Source organism: Bufo bufo, chromosome 2 (assembly GCF_905171765.1).
Source record: "Bufo bufo chromosome 2, aBufBuf1.1, whole genome shotgun sequence".
Lineage (NCBI taxonomy): Eukaryota > Metazoa > Chordata > Amphibia > Anura > Bufonidae > Bufo > Bufo bufo.
In genome coordinates, this window is record NC_053390.1 from 98587087 (window position 1) to 98609839 (window position 22753).

General features: G+C 44.7%; 1 protein-coding gene across 2 annotated transcripts in view; it reads right to left on the minus strand.

Moving 5' to 3' along the window:
- Positions 1–7435: 7435 nt before the first annotated feature.
- The window catches only part of TRIM23 (tripartite motif containing 23), a 36498-nt gene continuing 21180 nt past the window's right edge, over positions 7436–22753 (minus strand). For both annotated transcript variants that reach the window (XM_040421339.1, XM_040421338.1), the window contains exons 4-11: positions 21048–21326; positions 19526–19708; positions 18244–18459; positions 17604–17738; positions 16962–17091; positions 15940–16050; positions 14355–14479; positions 7436–8711 (exon numbers count right to left, since the gene is read on the minus strand). In XM_040421339.1, coding sequence (XP_040277273.1) covers positions 8532–8711; positions 14355–14479; positions 15940–16050; positions 16962–17091; positions 17604–17738; positions 18244–18459; positions 19526–19708; positions 21048–21326 — 1359 coding nt within the window. In that variant the 3' untranslated portion in view covers positions 7436–8531. The remainder of the gene's footprint in view (positions 8712–14354; positions 14480–15939; positions 16051–16961; positions 17092–17603; positions 17739–18243; positions 18460–19525; positions 19709–21047; positions 21327–22753) is intronic.

Below are 22753 nucleotides of genomic sequence, written 5' to 3' on the forward strand. Positions count from 1 at the left end.
GTGACATCGGTGTCCTGGCATACTTCTCCAGCCTCACCGCTGTATCTCTCTGCACCTCCCCCAAGCGGCTCTGTCGGCCTGGGGTTGCCGCTCCGCCATCTTGAATATCTCTGTCCCCGCTTTTGGCGTCCTTTTTTATCTTCATGGCCGCGATTTTTCGGCTCTGCTGCACACCGGACAGGTCAGTAACGGCCCAGAAGTAGATTAGGGGTTGTTTGTGAGCTATGTTCGCCCGTTTACAGGATGTATTTGCCGATAATGCAGAGGAGCTCAGCAGCCTTGCGTCTGCTCACATGCCGTGCTTAGCTCCGCCAGGAAATATTTTTATTAATTGGTCACCCCCTTTCACTGTTTGATTGTTCATTTTTTTTTTTTTAAATACATAAATTAAGAAAAAAAAAGCAGAATTGTGATTGCAGCTCTGAGCATTAGGCTCCATTCACATGTCCGTGGTGTGTTTTGGATCCACAACACACCTGCCCGGCACCCCTATAGAAATGCCTATTCTTCGGACATGTTCTAGCTTTTGCAGAGCTGCGGACCCGAAGATTCGGGCCGCGCTCCGCAAATGCGGATAGCACACTGTGTGCTGTCCGCATCCAATGGGTCCACACCCATTCCGCAAAATTGCAGAACGGATGCAGACCCATTTGCGGACGTGTGAATGGAGCCTTAATGCGAGCTGTGACTCAGGGGCAGCACAGTTAGAATATTGAGTGAATTTGTAAATATATTATGTATATTATATCCATATATGAAACACCTTAAAAGGGGTTGTCCGGGCTTTTTCTATTGAGCGACCTATCCTCAGGATAGGTCTTCAGTATCAGCGAGGTCCGGCACCCCCGCCAATCAGCAGTTTGAGGAGACACAGTGCGCACATGCCGCCTCCCTTCTTGCTCTCCACTGTATGTCAATGGGACAACAGCAGCGGACAAGAAGAGACAGCACATGCCCGCTGTCTCCTCAACCAGCTGATCGGCAGGTGTGTCAGACCCTTGCGGATCGGATATTGATGACCTACTGTATCCTGAAGATAGGTCGTTCAATAGAAAAAGCCCAGACAACCCCTTTAACTTGAATCGTGCCCTCTGTAGAGTACATTTTGGAGTAAGCAGAGGCTATCTATATAAGCAGCACCAACCTTATGTATTACTCAAACTTCCAGTGTAGCCAAAGTGAAGCTTTCGGATAGGCCTGTGTATTACAAGTAGTCATATCACGGCACACAACACCAATCTGCTGCTAACCACCATAGGCCATTACAAGAATCAGCACTGTGATAATAAGATATACAGACACAGCAACTTTAAGCTGAGGTACACTGGGTGCAACCACCCTACGCCTGAACTCGGTGATGGCAGGTCAATTGCTCAATGCAATGCCTATATGATCACTATTAGCTTCTATATCCATGTGATTCATATACGGCTCAGCATGTGGGATGCGGTGTACTCAACACTGGAGACCTGTGTATACTGACCTCCATTTCTAGTGCTTAATGCCATGTACAAGTAAGTGGATGAGTTAGGGCTCATGCACACAACCATTGCATGTTTTGCCGTCCGCAAATTGTGGATACCGGCCATGAGCATTTCGCTGAACGGAACAGCCGGCCCACAGTAGAACTGTCCTATCCTTAACATGGACAATAATAGTTCATGTTCTATTCTTTCCGGAGCAGACATACGGAAACTGAATGCACAGAGAGTAAATTCTGTTTTTAATGCAGACGCATTGAAGTGAATAGATCGGCATGGAAAGGGGAAAAAATAAGAAAAATGTGTGTGTATGAGCCCTTATATAGAGAGGATATGGTGCTGAGTATACAACTATGCAATCATTATTTATGCCTAATTAATGATAAGAAAAAATGAAGATGTCATAAGTCACTTGGCATCAGCCTTAAAGGGGGTTATCCAATCCTATAAAAAGCCCCCAAATATGCTGGGCCCTTCCCCCACTGAATATACTTACCCGCTGCTGCTGCTGCTTCTCCCCGTGCACAGATGAAAACAGCCAGTGTCGGCCAATGGGAGGAGCCTCCATGGCATCACCCGAGATGTTAGGGAGGCTGGTCCCCACCCCCACCTGCCATTGGCTGCTGCACCCCCACCACCAGATGTTTTCATCCGCACACAGGGAGAAGCAGCAGTGGCGGTGCAGGGAGCGGGGTAGGTATATTCAGTGTGGGGGGCATCAGTGTTTGGTCAAGGATTTCCATAGGTGATTTTGAGCCAAAACCAGGTGCAGGTCAGAGGCACGAACAGGTGCAGATCTTTACCCTATAGGCTCCACTCCTAGTTTTGGCTCTCGAACACTGACTGCGGGAATAAGGCCTTAATGTCACCTATAATTCACTGGGAGGTGGAACACCACCAACGCAGCTACTCCTGGTTTACGGTAATACAGGAACAGCCATTTTCACTAGAGTATATACAAAGCATACACAAATTCATTGGTACCATCCACACTGCACATCTGATGGTTACTCCTATGCTTTACACGATCTGCTAACATGACAAAGACTAAACCATGGATCCCAGCCACTAAGAAGCCATTGAGAATTCATCAGTCTGTGAAGTAGAAGCCATTATACCAATTAGCATATAAGTAACTAGTGTGTCCGTAAAGCCCCATCTATGGTCCTTAGAGGAAATGGGTCTTCACAAAATGACCTATTGTTAAAATCAAATTTTTATTTTTAATATAATATCAGTATTTTTTATGTTATTTTTAATTTTCCATGTCAGTATCTATATTTAAACCAAAGCAATAACATCCTGCAGTTTTCACACTGTCCACTGAGCCTAATAGGCACCACTTTTTGGCCTGTACAGATCACTTTACTGCAGTCACCTGCTTATCTGTCATTCTAGTCCTGCCTGTAATGATATCATCCCTGTGTATAGATAAGACATAGGTCATTCACAATACGTGATATCAGAGCTTATCAGCTCCCTCCTGGCCTCTGCACAGGTCACAGAGCATGCCGAGAAAACTCTCCCATAGGTCAATAAGGTCAGCTCCAGACCATTGTGTCTATGGCCCATGGGGTTGCCATAAAGCAATTTTCTAAATGCTGTTAAGAATAGCTCAGGCAAGATGGCATCCCCCATAATCATGTTTAGAAAATAGTATACAAAAATCTGTAGTCAGAAAATAAAAACAGATTGAAAAAAAAAGAAAGTTCATGTGTCTCTATCTGGTTTTAACTGGCATAGAATATTTTTGGTGACATATTCCCTTTAAATCAGGAAGGAAACTGGTGGTCAAACTCTTCACCAGGATCCCTATTAGGTGGTATCGCATTGATTGGGTAGGATCGGTTTCCCAGGTCTTTGATGTCGATGACCTAGTCTTAGCACAGACAATCAATCTCAGATCAGTGGGGGTCCAACTCCTGGGGCCCCCACTGATTGGCAGATTGAAAAGAGTAGAGTTCTCTTTATTGCTTACCAGGCACAGCTCCATTTCTGCATCTGGTGAATAGGACTGAGCTGCAGTACCAGGTACAGCCACTGCAAATGTACGGCACTATGCCTGGTAAACAATGCTTGGCAGCTGAAGACATCTGTGTTTGTCCCATGTTCAAATGTGCCCTCATTTCAGAGAAAAATTATGTTTTAATATATGCAAATGAGCCTTTAGGAGCAACGGGGGAGTTGTCATTACACCTAGGGGCTCTGCTCTCTCTGCAACGGCCGTGCCCTCTGCACTTTGATTGACAGGTCCAGACATGATAATGTTTGTGCTGCAATGGCCCTGTCAAAGTGCAGAGGGCACGACCGTTGGAGAGCAGAGCCTCTAGGTGTAATGACAACGCCCCCGTTGCTCCTAAAGGCTCATTTGCATATATTAAAACATAATTTTTCTCAGCAATGGGGGCACATATGAACATTGGACCAACACAGATGCTTTCAGCCCGAGAGGCAGCATTTAGATCCAGCTAAATTCACGGTAGTCGTACCCATCAATGGTTCCTCTTGTATCCGCAGGCTAGTCTCTGACTGGTGTCCATTAAACAAAATGAGATATGAAAGCTATGAAAAATGGAGCTCTGGCTAAAAGCATCAGCAGAGGTTGCAGGGAAAAAAAAAAAAAAAAAAAACGAACAACGCAGCCAAGAATAAACTCGTCATTCGCTTTTGAGAAGCTGGCAAATTCCACTAATTTAGCAACCACAGACTGCAACGTCAAATGTTCACTAAACAAGAAAATATCAAACTGTAGTTTTGCACAATAAGGTTTAATGATGAAAGTGCAGAAAACACAAAAAATAAGATTTCGGACATAGATGTACTGCTCGAAAAGCATAAGTTTGCCCCGGGCATGGAATAGTTAAATATTAAATTAATTCATATTATAGACGTCATCTCAAGGCAGCCATATTGCAAACAAACACTATACTATAGAGAAGATCACTATCATGAAGCTCGCGTGTGCAATGTAACAAGTCTGGCCACGGCTGGGGCTCAGACTACATGGGTGACCACTGCGAATGAAATAAATTAATACTGTGACTGTAGTGTAAACATTAGACCATCATATATAAAGGATGAGCCACTCGTGTCAGAGTATCATCTTCACAGTCTGACCTTACAACTGCTGTGCTAAAGTGATGAGAAGTAATGAGAGCTTAAAGGGTTTCTACCACCTCATTTTGACCTAATTAGCTCTCAGACACTAGTGATCTGCTAGTGTCTGCTCTACCTAACAATGCTATTCTCAGACCTGTGTGTGGATCCGTTTCACTAAAAAACAAACTTTTATTAATATGCTAATTGGCCTCTAGGTGCTATGGGGGCGTCTTTTCGGCACCTAGAGGCTCGGTCTACTCACATTGTATGCCGCCCCGCTCGTCCGTTAAGCCCGCCCATCTCCTCTTGAATGCCATCCTCCATCTGAGCCAGTGGACGAATTCTCGCGCCTGCGCAGGCGCAGTGAATGTCTGACCGCTGCTTGCACAGACATCTCGGTCATCTGCGCAGTGGAGATGTCTGTGCAGGGAGCGGTCAGACATTCACTGCGCTGAATACAGACGCGCACGGCGCAGGCGCGAGAATTCGTCCACTGGCTCAGATGGAGGATGGCATTCAAGAGGAGATGGGCGGGCTTAACGGACGAGCGGGGCGGCATACAATGTGAGTAGACCGAGCCTCTAGGTGCTGAAAAGATGCCCCCATAGCACCTAGAGGCTCATTAGCATATTAATAAAAGTTCGTTTTTTAGTGAAACGGATCCACACACAGGTCTGAGAATAGCATTGTTAGGTAGATCAGACACTAGCAGATCACTAGTGTCTGAGAGCTAAATAGGTCAAAATGAGGTGGTAGAAACCCTTTAATTCTACTCTTACTACAGCGACATTATTAAAAGGGGTTCTCCAGGAATTAAGAAAATGAAAATACTTAAATATTACTTTATTATAAAATATATTCTCAAATAGCTTTCATTATTTATAAATGGCTCGTTTTGTCTGGGGAGCAATCAGGGGAAACAAAATGGCTGCTGTCCCATTAGTTCACACAAAACCTGTCTTGATCACACATGAGGACAAGTTACTTTACAACACTGAGGTAAAGAGCTGCCTCATCCTCCTCCTCTCTACTTGTCAGGGATTACGATCCTGAATACAGATAAGAACTTTAGCTGAATCTCTGGGTGATTTAGTTCATGAGGAGACATAAAGTACATAGAGGACAGACTGTGGTAATGGAGACTGTAAACAAGTGCTGCTGCTCCTTAGCCACACCTCACCCTCCTCTCATGTCTCCTCATCTCCTCCATTCCCACAGAGATTTACCTGTGTTCAGGCTCATGATTCCTGACAAGCAGAGCAGAGAGGAGTAACTTGTCCTCCTGTCAGTGATTAGGACAGGTTTTGTGTATACTGATAGGACGGCGGCCATTTTATTTCTCCTAATGATTGCTCCCTAGACAAAACAAGCCATTATAACTAATGAAAGGTATTTGTGAATATATTTATTATAAAATAATATTTAAGTATTTTCATTTTTTTAATTCCTGGAGAAGCTCTTTAAGGAGAACGTCATCCCCTTTCCTTTTCTTCGCAATCAGATGTTAGGCTCCATTCACACATCCGCAAATGGGTCCGCAATTTTGCGGAACGGGTGCGGACCCATTCATTTTCAATGGGGACGGAATGGATGCGGACAGCACACAGTGTCTGTCAGCATCCGCATTTGCAGAGCGCGGCCCCGATCTTCAGGTCCGCAAAAGATAGAACATGTCCTATTCTTGTCCGCAGCTTGCGGACAAGAATAGGCATTTCTATAGGGGTGCCGTGCGGGTGTTTTGCGGATCCGCAACACACCACGGACGTGTGAATGGAGCCTTAAGGGGGTGTTCCAGTTTTACATAATTAGAGTGTAAAGTGAATGTTCACCTGTACATACTGTTTTTATTTTTTATTTTATTCTAAACTCTAAAATTCTGTGCTGATTAATTTTTAAGTATAGCAGTCGGAGCGCAATCATTTGGATACAAAGCTCTAAAGCCCCTTCAGTGTTAAATGATACAATTAGATCTGCCTGCAGCCACCACTAGGGGGAACTTGTGAGCTGACTCAATACTGCTCATTCAACTCCGTAAATAAAAGGGGCTGTCTGACTAGAAAGTAAAAAGGACATAAAAGGCAGGGGACTTCCACAGTGGTGAAGTTTTGCTCCCACCCACATCACCACTGCAGCCAACCACTGGCCTAAGGGGTCACGTATGCCAGTTCGGCATGTGAACGCTGCAGTGAGGCCTGTGACTGGCTACAATGGTCATGTGGATGGGAATGGCACGTCATCACTAAGTTTTTATCAGAATGCAGTAAGCTCCCCCTTAGTTGTGACTGCAGACAGTGAGACCTTTATCATTATTCCGTACAGCTACTCAAACGATTTGGAGCTGGATGGTGGTGTTAACTTAGTGTTAAACAAAATTAGCACAAAATGTTGGACCTAAAACATGTTGGTAAAAGGTGGACTTCACCTTTATGTTGTTTGTATAATGGAAAGTTATGCAGTTTTGGGTTTCAATTATTTATCCCTTTCCAACCTGTTTTTTTTGTCAATTAATAAAAGACACTCATTACTCATATACTGACCTGATACCACACAGCTGCATGTTTGCTACAGTGTATCTTGTAGGTAATATTTTGCTAGTTACTGAGGTTTTCTGGTACTTTGACATTGATGGCCTATCCTCAGGATCGGTCTTCAATACTGGATCAGTTGTTGCCCGACACCCAGCGCGCCCCCCGACGAGCCTCTAGCGCAGGAAGCTACAGGGATGGAGCCGGAAGCACAACTATATAGTGGCTGTGGCAGGGTACTGCAGCTCAGCTGCCATTCAAGAGCTGAGAAGCATTAGGCTAGGGCTACACGGCGACATTTTGTCGCACCAATGTCACGCAACAATTTTAATGATAGTCTATAGATAGATTTTTCTGCAACGGTCACGTCGCAGTATGTCGGAGTGCGACACCGTAGACTATCATTACAAAAATTGTCGCGCAACATTGGTGCGACATCAATGTCGCACAACACATGTTGCAGTGTAGTTTTGCCCTAAGTGTCGCGCAACTTATTGTCGTGTAGCCCTAGCCTTACACCAGTCTTCCATCCACTGTATAATTTCTGGCGACTGGTGTGGGTGCTGGATGTCGGTCCCCCACCGATCTGATACTAATGACCTATCAGTATGTAAGTAGCCAGGACTCCGGCCTGCTTGCTCTTACCTACATGAGTGCATTGTAGAAAACTCTTGCGCTGCTAATGTAGATCGCTTTCAGACGACTGATAAATTGTAGCAAACTCTCAGCAGCAAGAATCAGGTCTGTAAGCTTTTCGGTCTCAAGACGTAAACATTAAGGGGTGAAAACCAGGTTTCGCAAAATGCCATTGCGTCTTTTTTAGCAACGGTGACTGAAATCTACAGCAGCTCCGAGCTGCCATAGATTTCAAGCCGGCGCACAGACTGCCCGGAGAAGGCAAGTCATTCATGAAGGGGGCTGTGTCTTGTCATATATGACATGGTACATAAATGACTTGGTAAATCAGGGCCTAAGTGTTTCCATTCATTGACACAGCAAGCATGTATCCGGAAAAAGGAAAAGAACTGAAACACAAAAGTCTATATATTAGACATGGTTTCTATTGTAAAAAGAATGAGCCTTTTCTAAACCGAGACCAGACAACCCTTACAGCTGTAGGATGCGGCCGTCATGTAAAGTAAATATAAGTAACCTGCCACCTCCTGTCCTTTGAACGCCGCCCGCAGCATTCCTAATTTGACCCGCAGGACGTCTACTCCCCACAACATTCATTATATGTAGGCGAATCAGCTTCTAAGACGTAATGTAATGATGGTTATTTCATAGACGTTCACATTGAAATACACGGACACATAAGAAGTCCGTATGACATTAGCCGCAATGTACGCTGAAACGGCGCAACATTTTCTTAGAAGCGAGTTACTGAAATAACACATTCACCAAATGAACCACCACTTGCTCATACTTAAGCGACATCCAGTACCCCCGCAGCTACCAGCTGCCTGGACAACCAGTCAAGGCCGTCATATAGCCCCATGCCACTCCTGGCATCACAGCCCTGGATATACCAGCTGCGGCCACAGCACAGTTTGTGAAGGCTCAAGAGCTCGGTCATTTCTTCCACTGATAGGGCACCTGCGACATCCTGCAAGAAAACATAAGACAGTCATACGTACATGCACAGAAACGGAGGATATAGTGCATGCTAATGTGACGTAGGCCGAGTACAGCCAGCAATCCTCAGGAAGAAGTTTTAACCTCAGAACTTGACTTGGGCCCCTCTGTACTGATTGTATTGCCAAATAGTGTATATTCATGTGCTACCAACTTTAATTTTTAGATATTTGCAAGTTTGGGGGGTACAGGTAGGAATAGCAATATAAACCAGAGAGCCCACTTCACTCATTAGAGCCTGTAGTCTGCGAGAGGGCAGCTTACAGATAGTTGGAAATGCTACATTTATTTTACCGATAGTGCCTTATATCCTTGCAGACCTTTGTCTTATTAGATTAATTATTCTCTCCTAATTCTGATAATTTGGCAAACTTCAATAATTCAAGGGAAAGCTGGACATTCTGAATCACTGGAAAGACTTATTTCCTTCTCAGCATCTGGTGGACAGGAATGTTATCATTGCTGTAAAGCAGGGGTGGGGAACGGCATGTGGCCCCCGGCTCCCTGCCAGAGCATATAGTCCGAATGCTAATGACCGCGGTCATTAGCATGTGGACGACAGGAAGGCGAGAACAGCGCTGCGCTGGCGGTACTCACCTTACCTGGTCTTCTTCTGGGTCCTGACACGTACCACGTCAGGCGGCGGGAAGAATACCAGGGAGGGTGAGTGAATCTGCCTAGTGGCAGTGCCACACAGAGCTGGGGAGGTAAGTTTAGGGATTGGGGGTCCGATCTGAAGGCTGGGGGGGTCTGAGCTAAGGCAGATTTAGATTGGGGTGGTCCGATTGGGGCTGATCTGAGGCTGGGGGGGTTTGATGGGGGTCTGTTCTGAGGCGGATGTAGCTTGGGGGTCTGATGGGAGGCTGATCTGAGGCTAAGAAAGAGACAGTTGCGAAAGCAGAGGCAGGGAGAGTGGATGCTGGGTGAACCCTTTCTGGACCCCTCTGGGATGATCTTGGCTGCCATTAATGCCAGATTAAGAACTAAATATATAATATTTTCAACTTAAAAATTACACTGCTATATTTGGTCAAAATGGTGTGTATATAATATATATATATATATATATATATATATATATATATATATATATGAAAAATGGCGGCACTGGCTCCAATGAGAGAAGGCGGGTGCACGTCCCAAAGGGAATAGACTGGTTTCCCTGGTGGATATATTCAGAAAAATGAGCGGCACTCCAGAAATAAAAGCAGTGAACCCTTTATTCACACCAGTGGTGCAACGTTTCGGCTCTGGTCACGAGCCTTTCTCAACTTGAGAAAGGCTCGTGACCAGAGCCGAAACGTTGCACCACTGGTGTGAATAAAGGGTTCACTGCTTTTATTTCTGGAGTGCCGCTCATTTTTCTGAATATATATATTATTTATATATATATATATATATTATTTATATATATATATATATATATATATATATATATATATATATATATATATATATATATAGTACATGCGCCATTTTGTGCTGCAAGCAAACAGCGTTCTGGATTAATTTTTTTTTAATTTTTTTTATTGAAGTGCAATTTCTGTTACCCCTAAGTAAATGATATGTTCCCCACCCCTGCTCTAAAGTGTCAGTGCTGACCTTAACCACTTAAGGACCACAGGTTTATACCCCCCTAGTGACCAGGCCCTTTTTTACAAATCGGCACTCCACAACTTTAGCGGTTTATTGCTCGGTCATGCAACTTACCACCCAAATGAATTTTACCTCCTTTTCTTCTCACTAATAGAGCTTTCATTTGGTGGTATTTCATTGCTGCTGACATTTTTACTTTTTTTGTTAATCGAAATTTAACGATTTTTTTGCAAAAAAAAGACATTTTTCACTTTCATGTCTTTGATAAAAAAAAAAGTTTGGGTAAAAAAAAAAAAAATGGTTTGGGTAAAAGTTATAGCGTTTACAAACTATGGTACAAAAATGTGAATTTCCGCTTTTTGAAGCAGCTCTGACTTTCTGAGCACCTGTCATGTTTCCTGAGGTTCTACAATGGTCAGACAGTAGAAACACCCCACAAATGACCCCATTTCGGAAAGTAGACACCCTAAGGTATTCGCTGATGGGCATAGTGAGTTCATAGAACTTTTTATTTTTTGTCACAAGTTAGTGGAAAATGATGATTTTTTTTATTTTATTTTTTTCTTACAAAGTCTCATATTCCACTAACTTGTGACAAAAAATAAAAACTTCCATGAACTCACTATGCCCATCAGCGAATACCTTGGGGTGTCTTCTTTCCAAAATGGGGTCACTTGTGGGGTAGTTATACTGCCCTGGCATTCTAGGGGCCCAAATGTGTGGTAAGTAGTTTGAAATCAAAATGTGTAAAAAATGACCGGTGAAATCCGAAAGGTGCTCTTTGGAATGTGGGCCCCTTTGCCCACCTAGGCTGCAAAAAAGTGTCACACATGTGGTATCTCCATACTCAGGAGAAGTTGGGCAATGTGTTTTGGGGTGTCATTTTACATATACCCATGCTGGGTGAGATAAATATCTTGGTCAAATGCCAACTTTGTATAAAAAAAAAAAAAAAAAAAAAAAAAAAATGGGAAAAGTTGTCTTTTGCCAAGATATTTATCTCACCCAGCATGGGTATATGTAAAATTACACCCCAAAACACATTGCCCAACTTCTCCTGAGTACAGCGATACCACATGTGTGACACTTTTTTGCAGCCTAGGTGGGCAAAGGGGCCCACATTCCAAAGAGCACCTTTCGGATTTCACCGGCCATTTTTTACAGATTTTGATTTCAAACCACTTCTCACGCATTCGGCCCCTAAAATGCCAGGGCAGTATAACTACCCCACAAGTGACCCCATTTTGGAAAGAAGACACCCCAAGGTATTCAATGAGGGGCATGGCGAGTTCATAGAAATTTTTTTTTTTTTGGCACAAGTTAGCGGAAATTGATATATATATTTTTTTTCTTACAAAGTCTCCCTTTCCGCTAACTTGGGACAAAAATTTCAATCTTTCATGGACTCAATATGCCCCTCACGGAATACCTTGGGGTGTCTTCTTTCCAAAATGGGGTCACATGTGGGGTATTTATACTGCCCTGGCATTCTAGGGGCCCTAAAGCGTGAGAAGAAGTCTGGGATCCAAATGTCTAAAAATGCCCTCATAAAATGAATGTGGGCCCCTTTGCGCATCTAGGCTGCAAAAAAGTGTCACACATGTGGTATCGCCGTACTCAGGAGAAGTTGGGCAATGTGTTTTGGGGTGTCATTTTACATATACCCATGCGGGGTCACATGTGGGGTATTTATACTGCCCTGGCATTCTAGGGGCCCTAAAGCATGAGAAGAAGTCTGGAATATAAATGTCTAAAAATTTTACGCATTTGGATTCCGTGAGGGGTATGGTAAGTTCATGTGAGATTTTATTTTTTGACACAAGTTAGTGGAATATGAGACTTTGTAAGAAAAAAAAAAATAATTTCCGCTAACTTGGGCCAAAAAAAATGTCTGAATGGAGCCTTACAGGGGGGTGATCAATGACAGGGGGGTGATCAGGGAGTCTCTATATGGGGTGATCACCCCCCTGTCATTGATCACCCCCCTATAAGGCTCCATTCAGATGTCCATATGTGTTTTGCGGATCCGATCCATGTATCAGTGGATCCGTAAAAATCATACGGACATCTGAATGCAGCCTTACAGGGGGGTGATCAATGACAGGGGGGTGATCAGGGAGTCTATATGGGGTGATCACCCCCGTAATTGATCACACCCCTGTAAGGCTCCATTCAGACGTCCGTATGCGTTTTGCGGATCCAATCCATCTATCAGTGGAACCGTAAAAATCATGCGGACGTCTGAATGGAGCTTTACAGGGGGGTGATCAATGACAGGGGGGTGATCAGGGAGTCTATATGGGGTGATTAGGGGCTAATAAGGGGTTAATAAGTGACAGGGGGGGTGGTGTAGTGTAGTGCTTGGTGCTACATATTGCTGAGCTACCTGTGTCCTCTGGTGGTCGATCCAAACAAAGGGGACCACCAGAGGACCAGGTAGCAGGTATATTAGATGCTGTTATCAAAACAGCGTCTAATATACCTGTTAGGGGTTAAAAAAAAAAAAAATCACATCTCCAGCCTGCCAGCGAACCATCGCCGCTGGCAGGCTGGAGATCCACTCGCTTATCTTCCGATCCTGTGAACGCGCGTTCACAGGAAATCTCGGCTCACGCGAGATGACGCCAAATCGGCGTTTGCGTAGCCTGGGGGAGCCGCCGCAATGACTCCTTTCAGCGTTACAGTTGCGGGAAGTGGTTAAAGGGCTTCTGTCACCCCCAAAACACATTATTTTTTCTTTGGGCTTGTTAAAATCCTTATTTAACGGCTATTCCCTACATAGGACTCTTGCCTTTGTCTGTGGCTTCTTTTCCTTAAAAAACGATCTTTTAAAATATGCAAATCACTTCACTACCAGCAAGTAGGGCGTCTACTTGCTGGTCGCCAACGCAAAAAACAGCTCCCTCCTCCTGTTGATTGACAGGGCCAGTGAGCGCTCTCCTCCTCCGGCTGGCCCTTTCAGCATTTCAAATCCCGCGCCTGTCTTCATTCGGCGCAGGAGCACTGAGGAGGACTCTCGCCTCCTCAGCACTCCCTCAGTGCGCCTGCGCCGATGACGTCACCGAAAGAGAAGAATTCATTGCCACAGGCGTGCTGAGGAGGCGAGCCTCCTCCTCTCAGAGCACCTGCGCCGAATGAAGACAGGCGCGGGATTTGAAATGACAGGGCCAGCCGGTGGAGGAGAGCGCTCGCTGGCCCTGTCAATCAAAAGGAGGAGGGGGCTGTTTTTTGTGGCGGCTACCAGCAAGTAGACGCCCTACTTGCTGGTAGTGAAGTGATTTGCATATTTTAAAAGACCGTTTTTTAAGGAAAAGAAGCCACAGACAAAAGGTAAGATCCCTATATAGGGAATAGTAGTTAAATAAGGATTTTTAACAAGCCCAAAAAAAAAAAAATTATGTGTTTTGGGGGTGACAGAAGCCCTTTAAGAGTTGTCCAGGCTGCAGATATTGATAACCTGTGATATTGGACAAGTCATCAATATCCGATTAGTGAGGCGTCCGACGCCCAGAACCTCTACTGAACAGCTACAATGGGTGCTGCAAACCATACAGTGTGCAGAGTGGAAGCAGAAGGCTCCATACTAGACATGAGCAAATCGATTTGTTCATCACAGTTCTTCAGCAGTGAGGGGCTGGCACTGCTGCTCAAGAGGCTCCCCACTCCCCCTTGATTGACAAGCCCTGTCAACCTCGCTCATGAGCTGTTGCTCCTTGTAGCATTGCAAGCGTATGGGCATACCAGAGCAGAGCACATACAAACTGCGCATGCGCCATTACGTTTCCAGGGACAGTCGCTATCCACACTGTACTGGTGGCAGCAGCAGATCCTGTTAGGAGCAATGGTGCAGGAGCGACATTGACAGGGTCGGCTAGCTGTCTGGCCCTGTCAATCAAGGGGAAGGGAAGCCTCTTGAGTAACGGGGCCATCCCCTCGCTGCCTCAAGAAGTCTGTTTGATGAACAAGTAGTGTACAGATATCAGAGCTGAGGCTATGACAGTCAAGACAGAACAGTTACCTGTTTATTGGCGAATATTAAGAGCAGGGCATCACGCAGTTCCTTTTCGGTGAGTAGCTTTGCCAGTTCACTATGAGCCTCAGTGACCCGGTCTCGGTGACTGCTGTCTATTACAAATACTACAGCTGGAAAATCAGAAATGGGGAAAAAATAAATAAAAAGGGCGTAAGCTGCGCCTATTAACATGAGAGGGTTAGGTGTATGATTCCAATGCTGTACTCTCAATTAAAAAAAAAATTACACTGAAAAAAAAAAAATTAAACATGAGAGGGTAGTTCTTTAGCCGAAAAAGAAGGCTAAAGTCAGTCAAGGCTGGGTTTACATGAAGCAATGCGGACCCTATCTGAGGCTACCTGCGCATGTTGAGGTTTATGCACAGTTTTTCCGTTCAGATTTTTATGCGGAAAAACAGTAGAGTAATATAGTACCAGCAAAGTGTATGGTATTAGACAAATCTCACGTACACTTTGCTTTTTTTTTCGGTGTGGAAATTGACCTGCCATAACGATTTTGAAATCCACAGCATGTCAATTCCTTGCGCTGTTTTTGTGTGCGGATTTCACCCTTTTTAATGCAAGGGTGAGATCTACTGTAAAACCGTATGAAAAACAGCAAGTAACACATGCATTTTTTGGTACGGAAATGCACGGAAATTTGTGCGGGATATCTGAAAGACAGTCTGCAACCGTGTGCAGGTAGCCAGAAACAGTAGCTGGAAATTATTCCGAACCTAAAGTAAGAATATCGCCAATACATCCTGAAATAAATGACTGCTGCTGCCAATCAAGCGGTTCTTTTCCTACAAACGCAGCAGTAACCGATCTGATTGGGAATATTTTCTTCACGCTAGACACCCCAAAACCATCAGTAACTTGTGGACAGTTACCTGGATATTTTTCACAAACTGCACACAGTATGAATGAAGTTAGTGAAATAATAATGAATATATATTACACGTGCGCTATCCCTTAAAGGGAACCTGTCATCAACTTTATGCTGCCTGAACTAACGGCAGTATAAAGCAGAGACCGGCGAGTTGATTTCAGCGATCGGTCATTTATAAGTTACAAGTAAGTGGTTGCCGAGAACCAACATCACAATTATTGCAGACTGGGCCTGGAAAAGAGTCCCGGCCACCTGAGAAGAGTCCTGGTTATCCATGAATTCCTGCTCTCGCTGCCCACCTGCTGATGACTGACAGTCTTCTACCTAGTTTTCTCCCTTTCTCTCTAGGAGAGAACTGCCGATCATCAGCAGATGGACAGGAGAGCAGGAGATTGTGAATAACCAGGACTCTTCTCAGGTAGATTTGACTCTTTTCAAGGCCTGGGCTGCAATGGTTATGATGCTGGTTCTCGGCAACCACTTACTTTTAGCTCATGAGTGACACACCGCTGAAATCCGCATTTCGGTCATTAATTGATGCTGCGCTCAGTGAGGTCAGCATAACGTTGATGACAGGTTCCCTTTAAATTTGCAGTCTGTAGTGGATTACTTTACTGTGGTTTAGGCCGATGATCTTTAAACATGACAATTCGATATTTCACGTGTCAATGACAGCCCCTGTTAATCCGGTCACACTCACCTTGTGTATTAAGGTAATAATGCTTCCATAGGGGCCTCAGCTTGTGTTTGCCGCCAACATCCCATATTGTAAACTTTAAGTTTTTATATTCAACTGTTTCAACATTAAAACCTTTAAAAAGAAAACATTAAAATGTTTCAGGAAGAAATGTCCATAAGTCGGAACTAAAATTATTGTTAAAGGGGTTTTTGGGGAGCACAGGTCAGGACAGGTCATCAATATCTAATCATGGGGGTCCAATTCCCGGCATCCCCGTCAACTATGCTGCCCTTCTCACAGCATTCCAAGCACAGCGCTGTACCTTGTATAGTGACTGACAGTGCTTGGTATTACTGCTCAGCCCTAACCACTTAAATGGGACTGAGCCGCACATAGTCCATGTGACTGATGAATGCGACGGCAGCTACAGAACTCATCGGAGCGCCATGACCTCTTCAAACAGCTGTTTTAAGAGAAGGCCATGCTCCGTGCGAGTACTCCCTTCCCTTCATTGTTTACCTGCTCGCCATCGCAACTACAACGATGAGCAGGTGTAATTATATCTCAGCCGCTCAATTCTGATATTTTTAAATAGCAGTTTTTGCCTGCCTAGCCCTAGCATATTACTTTTTAAAGCATCAAAAAAAGAGAAAAAAAAAAAGGCTTATCGGAGAAAAACTGGTTGCTCTGTTTTGAAAAATGCACCTCTGACCCAAAAAATGCACTTCAAAAGGTGGGCATGGGCAGCACAGTGGTTCATTGGGGTCCTAGGTTCAAATCCGACCATGCATGTGCATGGAGATTGTATGTTCTCCCTGGGTTTCCTCCCGCACTCCAAAGACATACTGATAGGGACATTTAGATTGTGAGCCCCACTGGGGACAGCATGATGCTAATGTCTGTAAAGCTCTGCAGAATATGTCAGCGCTATATCAGTAAAATAAAATAATAAACTAGGAGGACTAAGATATGCTATCACTTATATAAATTTTATAAGTATAATTTTGGCTTCAGATTTATTCCCTTTATAAAGTCTTACTAACCAATTGTAGGGATCGGTTGCATGAATTCATCCTGTTTCAGTTTAAACAAGATGGTTGTTTTTCCTGCTCCGTCTAGACCTAAGGTCACCACACGGATTTCCATTTTAGGGCCAATGTGAACTCTGTTGTCCTGGAAACGAAAAATACTGTTAGTGTATAACCATACAAAGTCCATATGTAAACCCATGATCCCTTACTGAAGGATCACTGCACCCATTAGTAAAGGGGGATTTCTGGACAACACCCTTTATAAATGCAGCTGTGGCGGCGATCAACTGAACACTTAGATCAGAATACAGTAATCCCCTCCCTTTGCAGTTACTCTCCACCAACAGAGGGGTCCCAGGCAATGTGCCCCTATATATCTATGCTGTCTGGTGATTAAAGAATACTACTTTCAATTTACTTTTTTGGGGAGTGCTTTGGAATTTTTTTATTTTTTATCTTTTGGATGGTGGATCGCGTCTACAGCCGCTGGCACACCGCAACTACTTAAAGCGCTGTGCTGCTCACACAACTCTTGCTTTTCGATATCTCCTTACAGGTAGAGTATATGGCAAGGGGTTGTTCAAATGGGACAATGCCTGTAACATTCCTCAGTCCCACTCCCCATCAAACAGCACAACACATCGTCCTACTTACCTTTGTGAAAGTGACAGGAATACTAGCATCGAGCTGGATGTGATCGGCCAACTCTGTGAACTGCTGCTGCTGTTTCTGGAGAGTCTCCAGCAGTCGTGTGATCTCTTGCTTGGCCAGCACCACTCGGCAGTCATCCTGTGTGACAACGCGTGGCGTTATTAGAATATGCCACCCATGAAGAGAAACTCACAATGTGTGCAATCAGATAGCAGTTTTCCAACCCAAATGGTTACTATGGGCACATTTTCCACTGCATTAGCCTAAGGCCTTATGCACACGACCGTTGTGTGTTTTGCGGTCCGCAAATCGCAGATCCGCAAAACACGGATGGCGTCCGTTTGCGTTCCGCAATTTGCGGAACGGCACGGACCGCCATTGAGATACCTGCCTATTCTTGTCCGCAAAACGCGGACAAGAACAGGACAGGTTGTATTTTATTTGCGGACCACGGAACGGAGCAACGGATGCAGACAGCACACGGAGTGCTGTCCGCATCTTTTGCGGCCCCATTGAAGTGAATGGGTCCGCGTCAGAGCCGCAGTTTGCGGACCAAATCAACGGCCGTGTGCATGAGGCCTAACGCTGTAGTCTGTTCTCTGTGATACTGAATGCTAACCAGCATGTGCTGCAATCCAAATACCTGCTGCAAGGCCTTCTCACAGTGAAGACACGCAGTGGACACCTCCGATAGCAGGATGGTCATGTTCTCTTGTTGCTGCCGCAGCCAGATGAGCTGTTCTCGCACGTGAGCGTCAACCACACTAAGCGCCATTTCTTCTTGGCGGCAGAGAGTTTCATGCAGATCTGAAAAATATGCTCGGACGCAAGAGCGGGCATTCTCTGCCGTGCCAGGGACCTACCAGAATAAGGAACATAGATTAGTGCCAAACACAGCGAATGATTTATCATGCCATCCGGTTTTATAAAACGCATGCGTGCTGCATTTCCAGTGAAGTGCCTGGGAAAGCTGTAAATAATTAGCAGGGAGAACTTCTGAGACCTCAGCATGGTGGGAAAAGCTGTCTGGGAGGGCCTGCACATGGCCCCAACAAGTCCCTGAAGGGGCTTCCTGGGACTTTAATATTGATAATCTGTGCTCAAGATAAGCCATCAACATCTGATCTGTAGGGGTCCGACTTCCATTTACACTGCAGATTTGCTGTTAGAATGGGCGTCTCCATAGCATACCGAGACCGCGCTGTACAACGTATAGTGCCCAGTCACTTGAATCAGACAGAGCTGCAGAAAGACCAGATAACTGATAGACTTGACATCACAGATCGAGGAAGGGGGTCACAGTCTTGTCCAAGCGCCGCAACCCCTTCAAGCAGCCAACTGCCTGGGATGCCAGGAGTTAAACCTCCTCGATCAGATATAGATGACCTATTCTGAGGGTAGACCATCAACAGGGAATCGGTCATCAGAAAATTACCTATTGTATAAATCAGGGTTTTGTTTTTTAACGTTAAAACACCATTTTTAAAGACATATTAGGAAATTAATCACCCCACAATGTCTAAAATCAACCTGGTGTTAAAAAGGGAGACATTCGTTTTAAGCAAAGGGATGAAATAAAAAGCACAATGATGCAGTAGATAATGGGTTTGAGGAAACTTATTTTGCACCATTTTACCATTTAGAGAAAATTCTGAATAAGAAAGGAGTAATGCACTAAAATGTATTCTAGACTCTTCTAATCCAGAATATTCATTTGTTTCCTGTCACTTCCTCACATCCTATACTAAGAATTATTATTAGGTGTGACCTTGAGATACTAAACACTAGTATGGTCCTCTTTTTGTCAAGCTTATGTCATACATGAAATATCTGTAAGTATTTGGGTTCGATATCTATTAACGAGGACCCCGCTATCATAACTACAAGATCATGGCCTGCAGTCACTGAAATCATACGATGCCTACATGTTCAGTGTGCGCCATTCCAATTCCGTCTTCTACAATCTGCTCTCCACCTTCAATCTGCTGGACGATGCCGGTGAGTTTTCTGGAATACTCAGAGATCTCTTCTGTGAAGCTTCTTATACAATGTGCCATGTCCAATATGGAGGCCCGGATCTGGCTTGCTTCAGTTTCCAGAACAGCATGCTTTATATGGGGAAAAAAACAAAGCAAAAACACACATCAGTTAAGTGATGCAATCAACTAATTCTGTACCCCCAGAATGGAGGTACCTCACCCCAGTGATGTCCATAGGCTTTGATTGGTTGTCTCACTTCAGTAAATGGCATTCATCATGAAGAGGAAGTTAATACAAGGCACTTACTGATGTATTGTTATTATCCATGTTGCTTTCTTTGCTGGCTGGATTAAAGGGTAACTGTCAAGATCTGCAATTACCTTATAACAGCTTTCATTAATGTCCTCTGTCCCTTTCCACTGCCCCCTTAAAAGACCGTTGCTATGGCTTGTCTGTCTCTGGCTAAGAAGACAGGAAGACGGAGGGGCGGTCCTTCACACTGCATGCCTGCATTAGGCTTCAGAGTGAGGAGGCGTGTCTCTCAGTAATTCAATCTGATTGGCTGGTAAGAAGCTGCTGGCTACAGCAAGTGTATATGGAAAGTGAGGGAAAGCAGTTTTGGCCTCAGAGAACTGGCAGAGGAGCCACCTTGAGAAGGTCCTCATATTGTAAATGTTTAAACAGCTGTAACTAAGGAAAAAACTCAAAAGATAACAGTGGTATGTGAAGAAACTAAAGATTGCTTTATACATAATGCTGCTTAGCAGTAACATATGCTAAAATTGATTTTTTTGGATGAAAACATGACAGTTACCCTTTATACACTGGTGGTCGTGCTTGCTTACTATAGGTGGCTGGGACCATGGGAGCGCACATAGGCTAGTGCCTTTTCCAATTGTGTGCAAGCATGACCACAGTAGCAGCGTGGTCGTAACCATGGAAACAAGCAGTGTATAATGTGATAGAAAAATGAATCCAGCCAGCAAAGGAAGCAATATGGATAATAATATTACATCAATAAGTGCCTTGTATTAACTTCCTCTACATAATCAATGACATTTGCTAAAGTGAGACAACCCTTTTAAGCTTCAATTTTGTGCTGAAATATACCAATGTGTGCGACTTCAAATTTGCTAAACTAATCTAATATCTAAAAGATGGCGACCATGGGTGGCCAATAGTTGGAATTGGGGGTGTTTTCATATTCCTCAACAGTGTGTTTCATGTTGTAAATATATCAGCTATTTCAACCACCGTGGAAAGGACTACCCCCGGTCCCTGCCGATCTGCAACCCCCATGACTAGCAGAGATGCCTGAAGGAGTCTCCCCATCAGCCACTGTCTATGTTCAGCTTACTTTAGCTTAGACAAATATCTGCTGCAAATGTATAATGTCCATTGAAAATCCACATAAATTGTAAGACTAAAGCAACCTGAGAAGAAAGCACACCGTCATCCCTTCCTTACCTTGTGCCCCTGGTGTTTGCCATACTCTTTGCAGACGCAGCACATCAAGGGGCTGGTCTGGCAGCCATCTGCTAAGCACACAAACTCAATGGCGTGGACTTGATGTTGGGTGCAAAGGGTCTTCTCATAAGGTTTGTCAGCTAAGGGCACGCGTCTGTGTTTGGCCAGTGTCTTCGTGGAGTGGGTGTGCAAGGAGCAGTCGGCACACAGATGGGTTGCACACACAGTGCAGTATACTGATGCTACGTGGGCCTCGTCTTCATCACAGCGCACAATACTCTGAATGAAAGAAACATCACATTAGTAGAAACATTACCCAACTCCTGTCCTTTGACAATATGCATCAACCAGCTTTTCACTGCAATAAGATGGGTCCGCTGCTTTGATCTCCAGCAACAAGAGAAGATAGCATTCACATGCGGTATAGTTCTGTATGCCTTGGTCTACATCAGCAGAAGAAATGGAGTTCCATGACTCCTTCAATGCTTATCCTGCCACCTTGGGCCTTCAGTACATGAAGTTTTCTCTTTTCCCATTATCTTTGTTCTACTGAATAGTGGTGGTTATAGGATTGGACACGTACAGATCGCACAGAAAAGGCCACAAATTTGTTTGCCCAAAAAAATAAAATAATCTCTCTTCGGTAAGGTCACAGTCACACACATCCTGACCTAGGCCTCTCTGCTCTGCACTGATGAGGGGCAATCGCCCCGAAACAGCTGTCTGCAGATGAGGTGCTGGCTTATTTAATATCCGAGTCATGTCTCAAGGTCCTATTTACAGGGTCGAATATTGGCTTATAGCAGGGATGCCCAACCTGCGGCCCTCCAGCTGTTGCAAAACTACAATTCCCAGCATGCCCAGACAGCCTACAGCTATCAGCCCACAGCAAGGGCATGGTGGGAGTTGTAGTTTTGCAACAGTTGGAGAGCCGCAGGTTGAGCATCCCTGACCTATAGGATAGCTGCCTTACATCTGGTGGCAGAGCTTGCCAAGAGCTCATTTACATACCTTCTCACCGCTCAGTGAACATCCCAAACCTCATTTTTGTGATTGGGCATACTGCTAATAAAGTACTGCACTCAGCATCATGCACATGTTTTTTGGTTGTTGTTTGATCCGATTAGCATTTTTTGCTGATCGAATGCTGACCCATTCATTTCAATGGGGCTGCAAAGTGGACAGCACACCATAAGGTGTCTGCATCAATATATGTGCATGTCTGTTCCAGAAAAAAACAAAGTTCTATTCTTGCCCATGGAAATGCAGGTGGTGACCACAGACCACTTCTCAGTGCCTATGCTTCCTGGCTGATGTTTTGGTCAATTTTGAATGCTGGCGGTGCTTTCACTCTAGTGGTAGCATGAGACGGAGTCTACAACCCACACAAGTGGCTCAGGTAGTGCAGCTTATCCAGGATGGCACATCAATGCAAGCTGTGGCAAGAAGGTTTGCTGTGTCTGTCAGCGTAGTGTCCAGAGCATGGAGGCGCTACCAGGAGACAAGCCAGTACATCAGGAGACATGGAGGAGGCCGTAGGAGGGCAACAACCCAGCAGCAGGACCGCTACCTCTGCCTTTGTGCAAGGAGGAACAGGAGGAGCACTGCCAGAGCCCTGCAAAATGACCTCCAGCAGGCCACAAATGTGCATGTGTCTGCTCAAACGGTCAGAAACAGACTCCATGAGGGTGATATGAGGGCCCGAC